The sequence below is a fragment of the Panthera leo genome, chromosome B1 (genome assembly GCF_018350215.1).
Source record: "Panthera leo isolate Ple1 chromosome B1, P.leo_Ple1_pat1.1, whole genome shotgun sequence".
Lineage (NCBI taxonomy): Eukaryota > Metazoa > Chordata > Mammalia > Carnivora > Felidae > Panthera > Panthera leo.
In genome coordinates this window covers 147,701,415-147,721,534 of record NC_056682.1, presented here as the reverse complement: position 1 = coordinate 147,721,534, position 20,120 = coordinate 147,701,415, and the positions used below count along the sequence as shown (strand labels likewise).

Genomic DNA, 20,120 nt, shown 5'->3' with positions numbered 1-20,120 from the left:
TGTCACATTTTTTCTAAAGTTTATTTATTTATTTTGAGAGAGGGAGAGAGCAAGAGCGGGGCAGGGGCAGAGAGAGGGAGAGAATCCCAAGCAGGCTCTGCACTGTCAGTGCAGAGCCCAACGTTGGGCCTGAGCCCACGAACTGGGAGATCATGACCTGAGCTGAAACCAAGAGTCAGAGGCTTAACTGACTGAGACACCCAGGCACCCCACAGTGTCCTATTTTCTTGATGACCTTGATTTACTTTGCAAGCATGCAGCATAATATAGCTTCTTTTGATAAGGCCTTATGTAGGGCTGACGGTTTCCTGCTATGCCCTTCTAGCATGTTATTTTGCTGTTGCACTTCAGATTGGTTGAAAGCACCCTGACCTCCCACTCTTGCTTTTATAATGGCTTCTGCATTCATGTATTTCTAGGCAATAAAGAAGATTGTAAGGAGAAATTCATAACCAAGCTTATTATAAAGTCAATAAATAACCATTTTACAGAAGTTGTTGGGTTCATGTATACAATATATGGGCTATAACCACTACATATCGACATTCAAGGCCTTTTTTTTTCTTTGTTCTCATCTTCTGAGTTCTCATTTCTCACTTTAGAGTTTTCATAATAAACCTATGTGTTATCAGTCAAGGTCCTGTCTCTTTCTTTAGTAATACCAGCATTCCCAGAGAAGAAAAAGAATTCTCAATTTGAAGGGGTAGCAAAATTTTGGGCGAGGAAGGATGAAGATGGTAGCATGCTCATGACTGGCTGGGTACTCCAATACCCTTTTTTAAATAATATATATATTTATTTATTTTTGGGAGAGTGAGAGAATGGGTGCTCATGAGTGGGGAAGGGGCAGAGAGAGAGAGAGAGGGAGAGAGGATCCAAGTAGCCTCTGCTCTGTCAAGCACAGATCCTGACTCAGGGCTCAATCCCATGAACTGTGAGATCATGGCCTCAGTAGAGATCAAGGGTTGGTCGCTCAACCTACTGAGCCACCCAGGTGCCACCAATACCCTGTCTTATCTGCAATTCCAAAATTCATAAAATCTGAAATGCTTGGAAAACAAAGTATTTTTTTGAATTTAGTGTAAACTTAACCCGATCTAAAGTTAATAGTCTTGGGGTGCCTGGGTGGCTCAGTTGGTTAAGCGGCCGACTTCAGCTCAGGTCATGATCTCGCGGTCTGTGAGTTCGAGCCCCGCGTCAGGCTCTATGCTGATAGCTCAGAGCCTGGAGCCTGTTTCAGATTCTGTGTCTCCCTCTCTCTGACCCTCCCCCGTTCATGCTCTGTCTCTCTCTGTCTCAAAAATAAATAAACATTAAAAAAAATTAAAAAAAAAATAAAGTTAATAGTCTTTATCCCATTTAATGTGAAATCTGTTTCAGGGCAAAATAGCTGTGTATTGGATTTAACACCTCTGCAGGAGGGTGAGGGATGGTTACATAATATATGTACCACACTACTGTTTTTTTTCCAATATATATACACATATTTATTTTTTATTTTATATACATCCAAGTTAGTTAGCATATAGTGCAACAATGATATCGGGAGTAGACTCCATTGATTCATCCCCTACATATAACATCCAGTGCTCAGCCCAACAAGTGTCCTCCTTAATGGTCCTTGCCCATTTAGCCCATCCTCCCACCCAGAACCCCTCCAGTACCCTATTTGTTCTTTGTATTTAAGAGTCCCTTATGTTTTGCCCCCCTCCCTTTTTTATTTTTTGTTTGTTTATTTTTGGGAGACAGAGAGAGAGACAGAGTTCAAGCAGGGGAGGGGCAGAGGGAGAGGGAGACACAGAATCCCAAGCGGGCTCCAGGCTCTGAGCCCAGAGCCCTAAGTGAGGCTCAAACCCATGAGCTGTGAGATCGTGACCTGAGCCGAAGTCAGGGTAGGGGGAGCCTTACTCCCCTTAACCGACTGAGCTACCCAGGCTCCCCTGTTTTTATACTACTTTTGCTTCCCTTCCCTTATGTTACTCTTTTTTGTATCTTAAATTCCACATATGAGTGAAGTCATACGATATTTGTCTTTCTCTAATTTTGCTTAGGAAAACACACTCTGGTTCCATCCATGTTGTTGTAAATGGCAAGATTTCATTCTTTTTGATTACTGAGTAATACTCCATTCACACTACTGTTCTTCTGAAATCCAAAAATGTTTGCATTCTCAAACATCTGGTTACAAGGGTTGCAGGTAAAGGATTGTGTACAAAAATCAAGAAGGTGATTTTAAAAGTGCTTTTGTCTCTTACTTGCATTATACACAGGTTTATGTAGGAAAATGGGAAATTATGCTGAACTTGATGCCAAGAAAGGTAGGTTTCCCTGTTTCTCCCATCTACTTTGTCTTTTTAAGGAACACTTTTAAGCTTTGAGGGACTCAAGTTCTCACAGCCAGAAACTGGCAGAGCTGAAATTTGAAACTAGTCTTTATAGTTTTCCACTGCTTAAACCTCTCAATCACGGCACTGTATTACTTTTCTTGTGTGCCTTTTGTGGAAACCACTCTTGGCTATTTCTGCTCCTCAACTCTAAACATCTTTATCAGATCCATCTGGGATTTCTTCCTCTTCGTCTACTTACCTCCTATTTGAAGGTCTCAGAGACTAACCCTGCCTTACTCCTCTCAGTATCGCCCAATACCTTTACCATTTCATGGGTTTCCCCCCATGCTTGGATGTGGAATATAATACCTAGTGGCTTCCCCAGATTCCTTGCCATCCCTGATGACAAGCATTCAGGCTTTTTTCATTTCAAGGATCCTGCTGGTAATTACTATGCGGATAAACAAAAGTAATAAACATAAAATAATAACAAAATAATTATAAGGAAGTTAATGATTTTTACTGTTTTTATCCTAGAGTTCCCCATGGATTCACACTTTGATTTCTGCCTTTTCTTAGAATGGATTCACCATTACACCACTTCTGACTCTACCATTAGATGCATTTCAGGTCTGATGGTAATTTCAAGGTAACAAAGAGTAAATAGGGCGTTTGGTTTCCATAGACCATTTGAGCCCAGGAACTTCCTAGATGGCATAGTGCCAGCTTACCAGATCTTTACCAAGATTAAAAACAAATTGTAAAGAGTATTTCTACACTGCATCTGTTGCCAGCTAGATAAGTCTTCTAGCAGAGTTCATGGCACATAGGTAGGCATTCAAAAATTCAACATTTACTAACTATGTGTCAGGTATAGGGAATGTAAAATTAAACTATCGTATTGCCACGCTGAACAGAAACCTACGTGGTGTGGTAACGTCTGCATAGCATTGTAGGGGCAGGAAAAATTTCCCTTCTTACGTTTTCCATTCTTTTCCCGGTCTAGTAATTAAATTGACACAGGATAAACAGGAGGAAACCAGATTTAATTACGGCACATACAGGACCTCCATAAAAATAAATTCAAAGGAATAACCAAAGTAGGTCATTGCATCTTTTAGACAAAGAAACAATAAATTAGTGAAGAACTGACAAGACAAAGGGGTTTGGGCTTGGGGTAGTAAATTGGTAAGTAGCAAGTTCTGTTCATAGGCCTTCTCAGCCCTCAATTCCCTATTTGGCGATAAGGAGGTCTTCTGCCCTCCTGATACAGGGAGGGCACATTTTATATAGATTCATCTGCTTTCAGGGGGGACAAGGGAGAGGCAGAGTATCCTTGCGCTATTTCTAAAGTTCCTTTATTTCGAAATAATCTGTATGCCATAGTGGCACATTTTGGTGTGACGTATTCTCTATGAGCATAAAAGAGACTCAAATCAAACGGGACAGGGGTTTGAGACATCAGGAAAAGCTTGCTGTGTAGTGGCGTCAGACTACGTAAATTCCCATGCCAGATCCACTTACGGACTTTGAGACTTTGCACAAGTAGGCTTCTCAGTGCCTGTTTCCTCACTGATAAATCGGGCTAATGGTGGGATTTCCTGCACTGGGCTGCGAGTTAATTCAAGAACAGCGCTCGAAACAGTGTCTGGCACGCAGTAAGAGTGCAATACACTTCCTGAGGGTTGGGTTGCCCGCCAGCACTTAGCCTGACCTAGCCTGACCGTTGTCCTCGGACTGGACTACACGGGTAATCCGTTTGGTTTTTCTACCATACACTGCGTCACAGCCAGTTCTGTTCCAGATGCTCTGTTTATTTCCACACGACCCGCTGGAGAGGCGAACTCTCCGGAGTCGGGGCCGGCCATCCTGGTGACGAGAGCGGGTGGCAACCCCTTCCCTCGCTCGCCCTCCAGCTTCGGCGCTAGTCCTCCGGAACCGCCACCCCCGGGTCCTGGGAAGAGGCGCGTCGTCGCGCGCGCCGTCCCGCCCTGTGCTCCTGCGTGACCCGACGTGCTGGGCGCGCACGCAGGAGCCCCGCCCGCGGTGGCCAAGGCCAAGGAGCCGCTAGAGACTTTGCCAGCTGGGGAGACGGAGGGGGCGTGGCTTCCCCGCTGGCGGGCGGTCGCGGCGCAGTCCCGCCCCCGTCGGCAGCCTCCGCGCGCCAAAATCAAACCCCAAGACCCGCGGTCCCGGGTACTAGCTGCCGGCGGGAGCTCAGCCTGCGCGTCTAGTCTCGTTCGGCAGTGGCGCGAGCCCCAGCGCGCGCACCTGTGGCCGCCTCCTAGCCTTCCCTGTTGGATGCACTCGGGCCACCACCAGACTAGAATGGCCACCCCACCTAAGAGGAGCTGCCCGTCTCCCGCGACCGGCTTTGAGGGGGTCCGCATCAAGAAGATTGCCATCGAAGGGAACATTGGTAAGGAGCCTCGGGAAATGTTGGCCCCCAAGCAGGGGGGCTTCCCCTTAGTGAGGGCTTCCTTCGGGTCTGTGTGGATGCGGCAGGGCCTCTAATTCCCTTCCCACCCAATGCATTTTGCCCTGTCCTGCCCTGTTTCCCTCCCGTGCCCGAGGATCGTCGCAGCCCCCGGGCGTCAGGCGGTGGTGCATGCCCGGGCATGGGGGCCTCGAAAGATGCACTTTGGGCACGTTTCCTCCTTTTGTTGGGATCGCGCAAGGGGAGGGCTTTTTGCTTTTTGTTTTTATCTTGAGGCTGTGTTAGTTCTAGAGGTGTAATTTACATACATTAAATTATCCTTTTAGGTGTACTTTTCTATGAGGTATGACAAACATATAATGCTGTTTTACTACCACCATGGTCAAGATTCAGTACATTTTTATCACCTCAAAAAGTTCCCCGGTGCTCCTTTGTCGTCGGTTCCCTCTGCATTCCTGTGTCTTGGCAACCCCTGGCAACCCCTGATCTGGTTTCTAAGTTTTGCCTTTTTCCAGAATGTCATATAAATGGAGTCAGAGTATGTAGCCTTTTGTGTCTCCCTTCTTTTATTTAGCATAATGCTTTTAGATTTTTTCATGTTGCTCAGTACCCGGGATTCCTTGTCTCCCCGCTTGGGAGAATGAAGAGGTGGACACAGAATAAAATGAGCAGCAGGCAAAAGTTTATTAGAATCTAAGATTAGAAAGGTAAGAATTGCAGAAAAGCTCTCTTTACAGAGAGGGGGCATTTGCAAGTGAATGCCCAGCCACTGTAGGCAAGAGTCCTTGTTTTATAGGTTCTGGTTGCACCCCCCCCCCCCCCACTTGTTCTTCCCCTTTGTTCCTTCTCAGGTTCTACCCTTATTGGTTATGTAACTAAATGCCTAGTCATTACTTTTTGAGTGGCTTGTTTCCATTGTGTGGGAGGTGATCTATGTATGGCCATACTGTTCCTTGTGGGTCTTATGTTCTAAGGTCTACCACTTACTTTTAGTCACATCTTTTGTCAAATTCCTGAGGGGAGTAGGCGATGTCTGTTACATTTCTTAAGAGGAACTCTACACCTCAGCGAGTCTGCTGTGGTCAGACACTCCCAGCATTGTTTTAAAATATGTTTTTCCCCACCCAGTGACCTTCAAGTCTTACTTAGCCTCTCCCTTTCTGCCTACTGAATCCCATCTTCTATTATACTTGTGTCTGTAGTTCTCTTTTATTGCTGAGTAGTATTCTATTGCATGGATATACCACAGTTTATCTCTTCCCCAGGTGTGAACATTTGGATGGTTTCCAGTTTTAACGCTTAGGGATAAAATAGCTATAAACATTCCAGTACAAGGAAAGAGTTTTTAATGATCTTAATATCATGGAGCTCCTCACCCCTTCCCCCATTTCCAAGTAAACACTGGCTTATGATTCAAAGACCAGTGCCCTTTCTGTTCCTAACCCGGATGAGGGCAGACTATACCATGCATATCATTTTACAAGGTACATCTGAACTTACATTCTTCTGTATTTCCTACCACAGGAAACCTATGCCTGATACTTCCTGTTCTGATAGAATTTTTTTGGCTCCAAGTTGGGTACTGGCCATTCATGCATACAGCAAATGTTTTTGAATTCTTACCACATTCAAAGCCCTTGTACTTCTTTAAAAAGACCAGGCAAAGTAGACGCTTTAACAGTATTCCTAGTAGAAAATATCTGAACACACCCTCAAAGACATCTTGTTGCATTGCTCCAGTATTAAGGCACCAGTGGAAAAGATCCATATAATAGATTCTCATTTTCTCCTAGGATAAATTCTTTGAAAGTGAATGTTTACTAGTGTGAGTCCTTATAGCCACTTTTTGGGTAAAGAAGAACATATATAAAGGAGGAAGTACTTGAACAAAGCCATTTCAAAAGTAACTTTGAATGAACAACAACATCTCCTAGATACCACACTGAATTAATCCTCTTCCCTTCCTTAAATCCAGTTAAGCAACATATATCTAGATCTCCCTAAGCATCTTTAATCTTCCCAGCACCTGAATCATTTCCTAATGTGTCACCCCATCTCCATCTTCTCTTACCTAGCTCCAGAGCAGACTTTCTGTATATAAATGTAATTGTGTTACTCCCCTGCTTAAAATTCTTCTCTGACTTCTCCATTACCTACACTGGAAAGAGTTGCAGACTGATGCCTTGCATTTGCACAATAGTGGCTGGCATAGACTTGAAAAAAAAATTTATTTAAGAACATTTTTTTTAGAACGTTGGAAATATTTTATTTTTTAAAGTTTGTTTATTTTGAGAGAGAGAAAGGGCATGCACTGAAGGGGCAGAGAGAGAAGGACAGAGAGAGAATCCCAAGCAGGCTCCACACCACCAGCATGGAACTGATGTGGACTGAGCCCATGAACCGTGAGATCATGACTTGAGCTGAAATCAAGAGTCGGACGCTTAACCACTGAGCCACCCAGGCGCTCTTGAAAAACAAATTTAATGAATTTCTAGCATTTAACATTTTTGAGATTTGTTTTTGAACATCTAGATTCTTGGTGTCTTGTACGGTATCTAAAGATCTGGTAACACTGGGCTTCTGTTTCTGTAAGATAACAGTTTGCAATTTGGATGTTGGATGAGTTGTGTTCCAACTTGTCTTGTCTTCCTGACACTGAGGTTTGTTAGTTGTTGTTAATGTGCTTGCACTGCTGTTCCTGTCCCTTCCACCTTATTTGCCAGTCCCAAATAAGTAGAAACGTACAAATTGCTAATGTGTGTGTAGAAGAATATTTTGTGATTCCTAGAATTTGAACTTTAACTGGTCATTTTAGTTTATACTCACGTAACTCATCTTCTCATGTTTTCTGTTACTATAATGCTCCCTTCTGTTAGATTTATGGAGGCCTTACCTGCTTCTTTTCATATTAATAGTTTGTACAGATGATTTTTGGATCGTAATGCTTGTTTGCCATTAGTAATTCTGTTAGGTTCCACATGACTTTTTAAAGTTATTAACATCAGTGTCTTTGGTTCTTGTTCTCCTTTGCTTTCATAGAATATTAATTTATTAATTAGCTTATTTTTCAGCTCCCTACTTTCCCCTCAAAAGTTAAGGAACTAGAGGGGCGCCTGGGTGGCTCAGTCGGTTGAGCGTCCAACTTTGGCTCAAGTCGTGATCTTGTGGCCCGTGAGTTCAAACCCCGCGTCGGGCTCTGTGCTGACAGCTCAGAGCCTGGAGCCTGTTTCAGATTCTGTGTCTCCCTCTCTCTCTGACCCTCCCCCATTCATGCTCTGTCTCTCTCTGTCTCAAAAATAAATAAACGTTAAAAAGTCAAGGGACTAGATTAATTTGGGAACTACAGTAACTGTTGTTACTCTGCTTGAACTAAAAGTAATTTTAAAGAGTAACTGTTTTTGCTCTTAAAATTTTAGAGTATGACCATATGAAATTTTTCTATTTATAGGCGTGTCAGAAGAAAGCTGAATGCTCTAGCTTTAAGTGCTTTCAGATTCTGGGCCCCTGGGTGGCTCAGTCGGTTAAGTGTCCGACTCTCTGTTTTTAGTTCAGGTCATGATCTCAGGTTTCCTGAGTTCGAGCCCCACATCTGACAGCACAGAGTCTGCTTGGGTTTCTCTCTCTCTCTCCCTCTCTATGCCCCTCCCCAACTTGTGCTGTCTCTGTCTCTCTCCAAATAGGTAAATAAACTTAAACAAATTAAAAAAAAAAGTGCTTTCAGACTCTGGGTGATGCCTGATTTTTTAGTACATTCCTTGGATCCTCTTTTTGAACATCATATTTTCCTTTCCTTCCTCCATCTAGCTCAGTGAATGTCCAGTGATCATTATATATGCTTCTGCTTACCATTCTAAATACTTCACAGTCCCTGTAATTACTCTCCCCATACAAAATCTGTGGTCACCAGTGTTTTTCCTGTGATTAAATCTAGTGATCATCTAGTTTATCTTTAAAAGTTTTTCTTCTGCCCTGTGGTAATAATATGACTTTGTGTTTTGCTTCTCAGCAGTTCTTTGTTCTGTGTTACCTTCTTATTGGCCCTGACCCCTGTCCCCACTCCCTGTTTTGGCCCTATGTGTGATCCTTTAAAGTTCTTCTGGTTTTTCTTCTTTTCTATTGCCTAGATAATGTCCTAGGTTTGAATATGGTTCTTCACATGAAAGGTAAGTTCTTTTTGCCCTCTTTGAATCCAGCTTATAAAGATGAGGAAGTTTTCCTTGTAAGCTTGCAGAAGCTGCAGCGCCTGGGTGACTCAGTCACTTAAGGATCCGACTTCGGCTCAGGTCATGATCTCGTGGTTCATGAGTTCAAGCTCTGGGTCAGGCTTCATGCTGACCGCTCAGAGTCTGGAGCCTGCTTTGGATTCTGTGTCTCCCTCTCTCTCTGCCCCTCCCCTTCACACATGCGCTCTTTCAAAAAAAAACATTAAAAAATTTTTAAAAAAAGCTTTTAGAAGCTGCTTTTTTTATATTTTTTGATCTATGTGTGTGTGTGTATGTGTAATTCTATATACATATGGACAGAGAGAGGAGAGAGACACACACATTATGTTGACCAGAGATGCCTAATATAAACCGCATTTGGTGACTTAAGATAGAAAGGGTGTGGTGGTCATTAGGAGTATTGGTATACCCTGTTAAATTCTAGATCAAGACTTTCCCTACTATTTAATGGAATGTATTCCCAGGTAATGTTAAAGTAGTGAATATAATATGCCCTGATTATACCTGAACTATTTCCTTTATTTTCCCTCCTAGGTGTCTCAGAAACTAGTGAATGATCAGGGAGAAGCAAAGTACAACATGTTTTTTTTAAGGATTGGATAAAGTGCACAGAACCTTTAAAGTGAAGCAGAAAAAACATGGCTACTGCTTGCTTACAGGGGTGCTGTGCAAAAACGTTTTTATAATTTCTGTTAGACACTATGGCTTAATGTCATATAGTGTCATATGATTAGTGTCATATAATCATATTATTTCTCATTCTAAAGCTCTAGGTTTTGGATGCATCTTTATATTGATTTTATAGTTCATTTGGCCATTTTTAAGTTGGTTTTAGATAGGAAGGACGTAAGCCTGTTTGTAAACTGAGAAAATAGAGCAAGTAGAGAGGAAAATTTTGAAAATGCAAGAGCCTGTTATTGTCACTGTACTCATAGCTTGTTTATCACAGTGGTTTCCATAAAGAGGGTATTATTATTATTTCCATTGTATTGTGAAGAAACAGGCTCACAGAGATTCAGTAACTTGCCCAAAATCACATATCTAACTAAGTGGAAGAATAGTTTTAACTATTTTCCACAAAGTTGTCTCTAATTACTTGGTTAAGGAAAGTGAGGCTAAGACTAGGATTTTTTTTTTTCTGCTGTAACACCTTGCCTACAATGTCACCAGGTTTAAAATTCTTCTGTTCCATGGCTTTGATAAACTAAAAACAATAACAAACAAATGTCCATAATACAAGTGGGTAGGGACCCTTTCAGAAAGCAAATCTAAGAGAACATTTAGGAAATTGAATATTTTTGTTTTTTTATATTGTTTGCTAGTATAAATTTTGTAAAAGCTGATGACTGTTTTGGCATTTTTTTTTTTTTTTTTTTCTAAGTCTCCTTCAATTTTCCTTTTCCTGTCACAACAGCTTCAGGGAAGACAACATTTGTGAATATCCTTAAACAGGTCTGTGAGGATTGGGAAGTGGTTCCTGAACCTGTTGCCAGATGGTGCAATGTTCAAAGTGCACAAGATGACTGTGAGGTATGAAAATAAAATTAACTAAGTAAAGTAAAATTTTTTTGCTTTAGAGGACCAGTAGTATTTAACCTTTGGGTTTTTGTTTGTTTTCCCTTTTCCAATAAAATTTTCAAATCTAGCTTTAAGTCTGTCTCTTCACCTTCATATATGGATGAATGTGTGTATGTGTGGGGGGAGGCACGTGTGTGTGTGTGTGTGTGTGTGTGTGTGTAAACATTCATTGAGCGATGCAGTTAAGATATGTACTTCATTGCATCCAAGTAGAATTGTAAGTTTTTAAGAATTAATTAAAAAGTCAAAAAATCTAATTGCAAATTAAATTCCTTGAGTAGATTTTTACATTTTGTTTAAAAACTTGCAAACACAGAAAACAAAGACAAAAAAAACTACCCAATAACTTTTTTATTAGTTTATCTTTTGAGTCTTTTATATGTATTAGAGAGAAGCATTTATCTCTTACTTGTTTTACTTTTCATTCTTGCCAGACTTTCACCCTGGACACAACTTTGAATTTCCCAGCACTTTCCATTCGACATTGCAAATAAGAAATAAGGAATAACAGTTAGATTTCACTTTTTATAGCAAAATTTTTATATTGTATGTGTACGAAGGAAAGGGATCTGATTGCTAGGACTTTTGTTTCTGGAGAAATGAGAATTGAACTTGAAAGTAGCATAGTAGAAATCATCAGAATGGAAATGTGTGGTAGAAACTTACTTTGTTAGAATTGAGGATACAGGATTGAACAAAAATGTCTATTGTTTAAAGTTTAGCTGTTGGTATGAGGAGTCTGGGAATAATAATTGAGTATTTAAAATGTAAATCATTAGCAGGATGCTCTGTAGAATTTGAGGATATATGGTTGTGAATAACCAAAAATATTTTCTCACATACCTATTTGCCAAGCATAGTTAACTTTAACGTAAGGGTGTGCTTAGAATATTCTGATCCTTAGAATAATCCAGGACTGAATCTTGAAGAGACTTCCTTTCCATAGGACTCCATTTTTTAAAAAATGTTTATTTATTTTGAGAGAGAGAGAGAGCACGTGAGCGAGCATGAGCAGAGGAGTGGCAGAGAAAGGGAGACAGAGGATCTGAAGTGGGCTCTGTGCTGATAGCAGAGAGCCCAGTGTGGGGCTCTAACTCACGAACTGTGAGATCATGACCTGAGCCAAAGTCAGATGCTCAACCGACTGAGCCACCCAGGTGCCCCATGGACTCCATTTTTTGTTTTAAGAAATTGATATTTCAGTTTGGTCTTTGGGGGGAAGGTAAGATTATCCTTAAGTAGAATTTTAAAGTGGGTAAATTTGTTTTTTTCTTTCAACATTTTTTTTATTAACATATGATATAACTATAGAAAAGTATAGGAAACTTATGTATAGTTTGAAGAACAATTTGAAAGTTAACCATCAACCAGGTCAAGAAATAGAATATTACTCTTATTCTCCCTGTTTGTCCTCCGGTCACAGTATCTCCTTTCCTTGGGTAACAACGCCGCTAGGGGTAATCACTCACATAAAATACCTCTTGCAATAATAATTCTTCTGCTTTCTAAAAGTAATTTAATTATCCACAAACATATGACTAAGAAATAAAATTTAGTTTTCTGTTTTTGAATGTTACATAAATGAAATCAGTTGGTTGCAGTTTTTTTCCCTCTTGCTTTCTTTGCTTAGTAAGTTTATGAAATTTGTTCATTTGTTGCATACAGCTGTAGTTTGTACGTTTTCATTGCCATATAATATTCAATTATATTCAGACATCACTGGTTTTCCATTCTATGCCTTTGATTAATTTTTTAGTGATTTCTAGTTTAGTTGTTGTAAAAACAGCCCTGTTATGAACATGAAACCTGGTGCACACATGCAAGACTTTCTCTAGAAAGAAGAAATAAAATCATTGGTTGGTGGGGTTTTTGTATGATGCCTATTTTCCAAAGTGGTATTATTCAGCTTCCTAATTTTTGTCATTCTGTTGGGTATTTAATGTCTTCTATGTTTTTAATTTTGTATTTCTTTGGTTGCTAATGAGATTGTGCTCCTTTATTTAATTAATTTATTTGCTGTTTGGATTTATTTTGTTAAGTCCCTGTTCAGGTCCTTTTGTCATTTTCCTTTAGTTTTCTGTCTTTGGTCCACTCTGCATTTTTATCTCCCAAAGTATGTCTTGTGGCCTCTTTTTTCACTGAAGTGCCTGGCTTAGGTTTACTTACCTTTAGAAATGAAAGACCTGTGTTCTACCAACCCCTCTTTTCCCCTCATTTCTGGGGTCAGCTATCAGTGCAGTTATTCTCAGGTGTTAGTAGAAAGTAGACAAATTAAACCAATGTCAGAAATACAGAAGGGATTCTTTCATTGGAGTAATGTCAGGCTAGATTGGGTTAGTTGACCTCCATTAAAGGCCCATTCTAGTTTTAGTATCATAAGCTGCCAACTCCTTTTAAATATGTGTAACTGGTTCTTTAGCACTTTAACTATCTCTCCCTTGTAGTATGTATATAATTAACCTGGGGTGCAGAAACTGATACATAAACACCAAAATGCCACAAGTTTATTAAATTTTTTTTTTTTTTTAATTTTAGAGAGAGAGAGGGTACATGCAAGCAGGGGAGAGGGGCAGAGGGAGAGAGAGATCCCATTATCCTGGGATCATGACCTAATCCAAACTGAAGAGTTGGACATTCAACCGACTGAACTACCTAGGCAGCCACCCCTACTGTACCCAGAATTTTAATCTGTAGGGAGAAGTGTAATTATCAGATTCACTGAATGAGGTCATTCTGTTCTCTATGGAGGCCCATAATTCTCAACCAGTGGAAGGAACCCTTAAGAATCTCAAAGTTTTGAGATGCTTTATAAAATGACAAACAGTGCCTTGGGAATTTTAATATGTGGGATGCCTCCTACTTAAAAATGACTGCCCTAGCAAATCACTGTTAGTGTTGGGATTTTATTGACCCTTTTAGTTATGTTGGAGAGGAGAGGTTGAAAACATTGCAGTAATATATATAGGAAGGCAGATTTATAGTAAGCAGGTTGTCTATTAAGCTTAGAATCAGGGGCACCTGAGTGGCTCAGTCGGTTGAGCCCCTGACTTCGGCTCAGGTCATGATCTCTCAGTCTGAGTTCAAGCCTTCCGTTGGGCTCTGTGCTGACAGCTCAGAGCCTGCAGCCTCCTTCTCTCTCTGCCCCCACCCCTCCACTCTCTGTCTTTCTCTCTCCTCTCTCTCTCTCTCTCTCAAAAATAAAAAAAAAACATTAAAAAATTTTTAAAAAAAGCTTAGAATCAGAGCCCAGGGTAATTAGTTATATTATCCTAATTGATGTCATCAGACATCAATTGCATCTGTCTCTATTTTAAGACTTGGTTTCATGGATCTGATTGATACTCATGTTTATGGGCAGGGGCACTTTCTCCCCATGTACTAAAGTCAAAATTCCAAATTGACCTTTATAACTACTACGTCAATAATCCTAATATTATTAACAAATAGTTTTGTCATACAGTTTACTATAATCTAGTCATGTCTCCATGATGTTACAATTTGATTACCTTAATTGAGTTTTGGTGCACATTCTTGGAGGATTGCTTTATATTTGTACGTGTATTGGGGTCTATTTATGTTCTTAGTGCTTGGTACTTCTAGGTGGCATTTCGGACAGGGTGGGGATAGTATTTTGGGGTTAAGGTTGTGGAATGTGAGGATAGTGGTGTATGGGTTCCCTGTCTTTGGATATTTTCTTCTTTTATCCTGGACCTCTACTAAACTCAAGAAATGGGATTTTCTTCCATCATCTTGGAGCCTTTCTTCTCCAGACCCATTTCTGATCTATTTCTTGGTATTAAAGTATGGATCACCAACTGTCCAAATCTGTTTTCTTAGAAGGCTGTCAATATTGAGAAGTAGACTGTCTATAGAAACCATCCCGGACAAGGCCAGTCCTACTTTGGATGTTCTCCATTTAATCACACTTCTTGACAGTTGCTGTAGAGTTGGAAGAGTTGGGTTATTGGTACCTTTGATCTCTTCCCCTAGTCAGTAACTTAATTTGCACCTGCATGCTGTGCATGCTTTTTTTTAGCTGTTTTATTTTTGTACCTGCCATCTAGTGGCTGAAATGTTGCTATACTGTTGATAAGCTGCACCAATTTTACCAAAATAATGAGGCAAAGTACCTAAAGAGATTATGTTGTCTCCCCTCTTCCTCCCTCCCCTTGATAAGATTATTTTTAAAGGTACCACTCGGATGATTTTCAATCTTTAAATTGAAGGTTTATTTCAAATAATCACTTATTTGGTGGTTTATATTATTTCAGCCCAAAGCTTTGATTTAATTGCTTTCTTTTAACTTATTTTTGAGTTGGACAAACTGTTAGGGACATATCTCTGCTCTGTCATGTTTTTCTTATCGAGATGAAGTCTTAGGGGATACCTGTTTTTCAAATAACAGCATTTTTTGATAAGTCATTCTTGAAAATTAATTAGGTATGCTTGGTAAAGTACTTCTATTCATACCTTCTGAGATCACTTGATAACTTTTGTTGGCTATGTTACGATTATCTTATTTGGTCGATTCTGATCTTTTTTGGTTGAACTTAATTCACCTCTTTTGCAATGTTTACAAAGTTCAGTTAGAGTTAAAAGATTAATGATTTTGTATCTTTACTTGATATTTCTGGTTTTCACTTATCTTGACAATAAGTTGTGCTTTCTGCAAAATAATAAAGTGTTCTATCATGAAGTGAGTTACAGAATTAAAGATATGAGTAAAAGTGATCCATAATCCCACTACCCTGTATGTATGTTATATACAGTTGAGATAATAATTTACTATATCCAGTTTTGGCACTTGGGGAGCTACATAATTAAAAAAAAAAATGTTATACAGTAATACATGTTCATTGTTTGAACTTAAAATATCATAGATTACCAAAGGAAGAAAATAAAGCTTACCTGTAACCTTATTACCCGGAGAAAACTAGAGATCTTACTTGGCACAGCAGTATATAATTTTGTACTTTTCTTTTTTCCTCCCATAATGTTTATATCAAAGGCAATTAAAAATGTCATTAAAAGTTTACTGTAAACAATTCTAAAGGCAGCCTAATTTATTGTGTGCATGTACTAGTATTTACATAATATAAATGCCTAGTAATAGTGAAACAATAGCCCATTTGCTTAGTAATGTGATAAACATCTTTGTGGTTAAATCTGTATTCTAGATTATTTCTTTAAGACAAATTTCCAAAAGTGAAATTAAGTAGGCCCAAGGATATAGACTTTTAAAAATAAATATAGCTAAGCTGCTTTCTAGAGACGTTCTGTCAACTTTTACATAATATAATTTGACCTTAACCCATTCACATTTTTTATCTGGGTCCTTTTTCAGAGGGGGGAAAACAGATAAAATTACACTCAATATGGTAAAGATGATACACAGTGTTTTTTTAGATAAATTTTTAATAATTTTGTGCTTGACTCCATAGTTGCATGCAAGAAACCCAGCAATTTGTGGTGTTAAAAACTTAATGCATAGAATCAAAAGAAAACATTTTGTATGGGCTGACTCTCAGCCCCTCTGAAAAACTAGAAAATGATATCCTGGCTTATTTTCTAATTTGGTTCAAAGTTGAACTCAGACAACAACTAACACCTTCAAAGCTGTAAAATTCTACTACAGACTTTTTATTTAGTTTTAATTTAAACATTTGTATTTTTAGAGCAACTAGCTGATTATTATTTTTATCAGTAGGTGATGAGTTAGGATTGGTTCTCTGAATTATTTTCATGTAGTAGACTTTGGGTAAAAGGGATTACATTTATTGGAAAATCCAAATAAAAGGAGATGTGTAGTTTTTTTGTGTGTGGTTAATATTTGTATTGTGATCAAAAACACATAGCATAAATTTTACCATCTTAACTATTTTATTTATTTATTATGTTTATTTTTGAGAGAAAGAGAATGAGCGGGGGAGGTGCAGGAAGAGGGTGGGTACAGAGAATCCTAAGCCAGCTCTGTGCTGACAACAGAGAGCCTGATGCGGGGCTCAAACTCACAAACCAGGAGATCATGACCTGAGCCAAAGTCGAATGCTCAACCAGCTGAGCGACCCAGGTGCCCCATCTTAACTATTTTTAAATGTACAGTTCAGTAGTGTTGAGGGTATTTACATTGTTGTAAAATATCTCTAGAACCTTTTCATCTTCAAGAACTATAGCTATTTCATGAAACAACTCTCCTTTGCCCCCTTCCTTCAACCCCTAGGAATTGCCATTTTGTTCTTTTATAGCTAGCTATGAATTTGACTGTTTGTTGGTTTGTTTTATTTTTTTAAGATTTTGTTTATTTTATTAAAGATTTTATTTTTAAGTTGTCTCTACACCTAACATGGGGCTCGAACCCACAAACCTAAGATCAAGAGTCACAGGGTCCACTGACTGAGCCAGCCAGGTGCCCCCAAATTTGACTACGTTAGATACCCTGTATAATTGGAAATCATACAGTATTTGTCCTTTTGTGATTGGCTTATGTCACATAGCATATTGTCCTCCAAGTTCTCCAGGAAAAGTTTCAAACTTCTCAGTATGTAATAAGCCCATTTAATTTTACATACGTAACCTATTTTTGTTATTTCTGTGCATAGCAAATCTATCCTAAGTATTTTTCAAATGAACCAAGTTCACTTCTAATAAATTTTATTAAGTGTATCAGGTAGACTTAAGGTAATACTTGGTGCTGTGATAAGCTCTTAAAACCCTGTAGTTCAAAATAATAAAATTTTATTTCTCAGAGAATAGTGCAAATGGCATTTGGTGGATGCCATGCCATGCTGTGACTCAGGGACCCAGGCCCTTTCTAAATTGTGACTCATCCAACCTCTAGAACCATGCTTCAAATTTTAGTGTTTATTAGAATGACCTGGAAGACTTAAAACACACATTTGGGCCCTATCCCCAGTTTTTGATTTATTAGGTCTGCTGTGGGGTTGGTGCTGAAAATTTGCATTTCTCACAAGTTCTCAAGTGATGGTGCTGTTGCTGTTATGGGGACCATACTTTGTTACCCCTGGAGCTGAATTTGAGAGCCTCTGCTCTAGGGTCTTGGTGTTCTTTGCTTCCTCTAGCTGCTGGAGAGAAAAGCATCACATTCCAGAGGTTTTTAGAGTGAAACCTGGAAATGGTATACATTGTTTCTGCCCTACTTCCATTGACTGGAATGGAGTTACATAGCCACACTCAATTACAAGGGAGGCTGGTCAATAAAGCCTAGTTTGTGTCCAAGAAGAAAAACAACTTGGATTTAGGGGACACATAGCAGTGTCTGCCACACACACGTTTCAAGATAGGAGCACCTTAAGTTTATTTTTATTTTTATTTTTTTTATTTTTTTTATTTTTTAACGTTTATTTATTTTTGAGACAGAGAGAGACAGAGCATGAACAGGGGAGGGGCAGAGAGAGAGGGAGACACAGAATCTGAAACAGGCTCCAGGCTCTGAGCCGTCAGCACAGAGCCCGATGCGGGGCTCGAACTCACGGACCGTGAGATCATGACCTGAGCTGAAGTCAGACGCTTAACTGACCAAGCCACCCAGGCGCCCCTTAAGTTTATTTTTTAATGTAACTGAAACCCCACGGTGCCAAGTTTAATTCATTTATGTGGAAGAGGTCTTCAACAGATGTTCTCTATTTTCTACTTCTCAGTTCTAAAAACTAAACTCTTAGAAAACTTAAATATGCCCTTTGGCTCACATTCCTAAGCACATTCGTTTTCTAAAAACATGCCAGGGACAATGTAACCAGGAATAGAGCATACTAATCCAAGAATTAAATTTTGTGTTTTGAATTACTATTTATACTGCAGAGAATTCCATATATACATGGATACCACTCCCACCCTGCTCCTCTTCATTAGCACCAAATATATGTAATTCCTTTAGCAAAGTGAAGACACTTCTTTAAATGATATGTTAGGGGACGCCTGGGTGGCTTAGTTGGTTAAGCGCCCAACTCTTGACTTTGCCTCAGGTCATGATCTCAGGGTTTGTGAGTTTGAGCCCCCCAGGCTCTGCCCTGACAGTGCGGAGCCTACTTGGGATTCTCTCTCCTTCTGTCTCTGCCCCTCCCCTGCTCTGGCCAGTACAAGCACACACTCTCTCTCAAAATAAATATATGTTAAAAAAAAATAATATGTTAGGATTAAGCAGGGAGTCTACTTTGCTTCTAAATAAATACCAGCACCAATCATGAAATCAGCTGTAACTCATGAAAAGTTGATACTAAATTATTTTTCTGGTTAATTTAATGTACAAAGGGAGAAAGCCTAGAGACTCTTTCACTTTATTATTTTTTTATTTCTTCATTACTCTATGTCACTTTTTCCCCCCTGAAACTATTTTTGAAGTTCAATTGCTTTAAAATAAACAACTACAATCATCTGCCACCTTTCTGAAGAACTGGGGAAGTGTGCCTAAAAGCTGGTGTCAGTACTCAAAGAAATGTAATGTGACCTGATATTTCTGTTTTGTTGGAGAGGTTTGTTTGTTTTTTGTTTTTTTTTCCTCATTGTAGGTATATACTTATTTTTTTGGTCTACTCATAGACCCTCTCTGAAGGAGTAGCTGACATACAAGAAAGGTAGAGAAAGTTTGGTTAAGAGAAAATGCTTGTTGATTGGTCAAAAGTTTACCAAATTATTTTATGTCTGCCAAACCTGAATGACAATACATGATGAAAGTGTGCTTTAAAAACACAAATTTAACTACCTTTTCTTTTAAGAGGAATTTTTTTTTTTTTTTAGGTTTATTTATTTTGAGGGGTGTGGTTAGGGACAGAGGGAGAGAGAATCCCAAGCAGGCTCTGTGCTGTCAGCACAGAGTCCAACGAGGGCCTCTATCACGAATTGTGAGATCATGACCTAAGCTGAAATCAAGAGGTGGACACTCAACCAACTGAGCCACACAGGTGCCCTAAGAGGGAATGTTTGTAACAGTTGATAAGGCACACACAAATAAGCTGAGAATAAGGAAGGAAACCAATCATCAGAGTGGACCAAATGGAGGTCACAAAATTATGCAGTAAAATTAATGTGGCTTATTCAAAGAGTATTTACTTAATACTTTTGACACAGTCTGATAAACTTATTTTCTGATTAGAAGGATTGTCAAGGGAGGGACTGTTAAAAGATGGTCATGTCACTGACCTGACATCAAAGGAGGAAATAAACTGAAAACTAGATAAGAACTAAAAAGTAATACCAATTTGGTCTCGTTTAGTGTAAGATTGAATAGCAGTTTCTACAGTTTGTGCCTAGTATTTTATGTGTTCAGTGGAAACTTGTTCTTTATTGCTAACTTCTTTTATAAATCCAGCAGTTGGTATTTATAAAGTTGTTTAAGAGTAATGTCTATTACTGAGTAGTTTTTGAAATGCTATCCTTTTGAGGGTACAAAAATAAAATATATACTAATGTCTTCTCCCTATAAAAATAATACATAAAAAACGTGGTTAAATTGATAAACTTCATTTAGCTGAAAAGATTCATTTGTATGAAACATTTTTTTTTTCCCCTGGGGGATGCTGAATAAGTGGAAAGTCAGTT

The 20,120-nt window shown here is 39.2% G+C and overlaps 1 protein-coding gene across 3 annotated transcripts in view; it reads left to right on the top strand.

Moving 5' to 3' along the window:
- Positions 1 to 4,446: 4,446 nt before the first annotated feature.
- Positions 4,447 to 20,120, top strand: part of DCK (deoxycytidine kinase) — a 44,931-nt gene continuing 29,257 nt past the window's right edge. For all 3 annotated transcript variants that reach the window (XR_006201919.1, XR_006201920.1, XM_042936219.1), the window contains exons 1-2: positions 4,447 to 4,746; positions 10,402 to 10,517. Coding sequence is in view for 1 of the 3 variants with exons in the window: in XM_042936219.1 (XP_042792153.1) it covers positions 4,629 to 4,746; positions 10,402 to 10,517 (234 nt within the window). In the remaining 2 variants the exon portion in view is untranslated. The remainder of the gene's footprint in view (positions 4,747 to 10,401; positions 10,518 to 20,120) is intronic.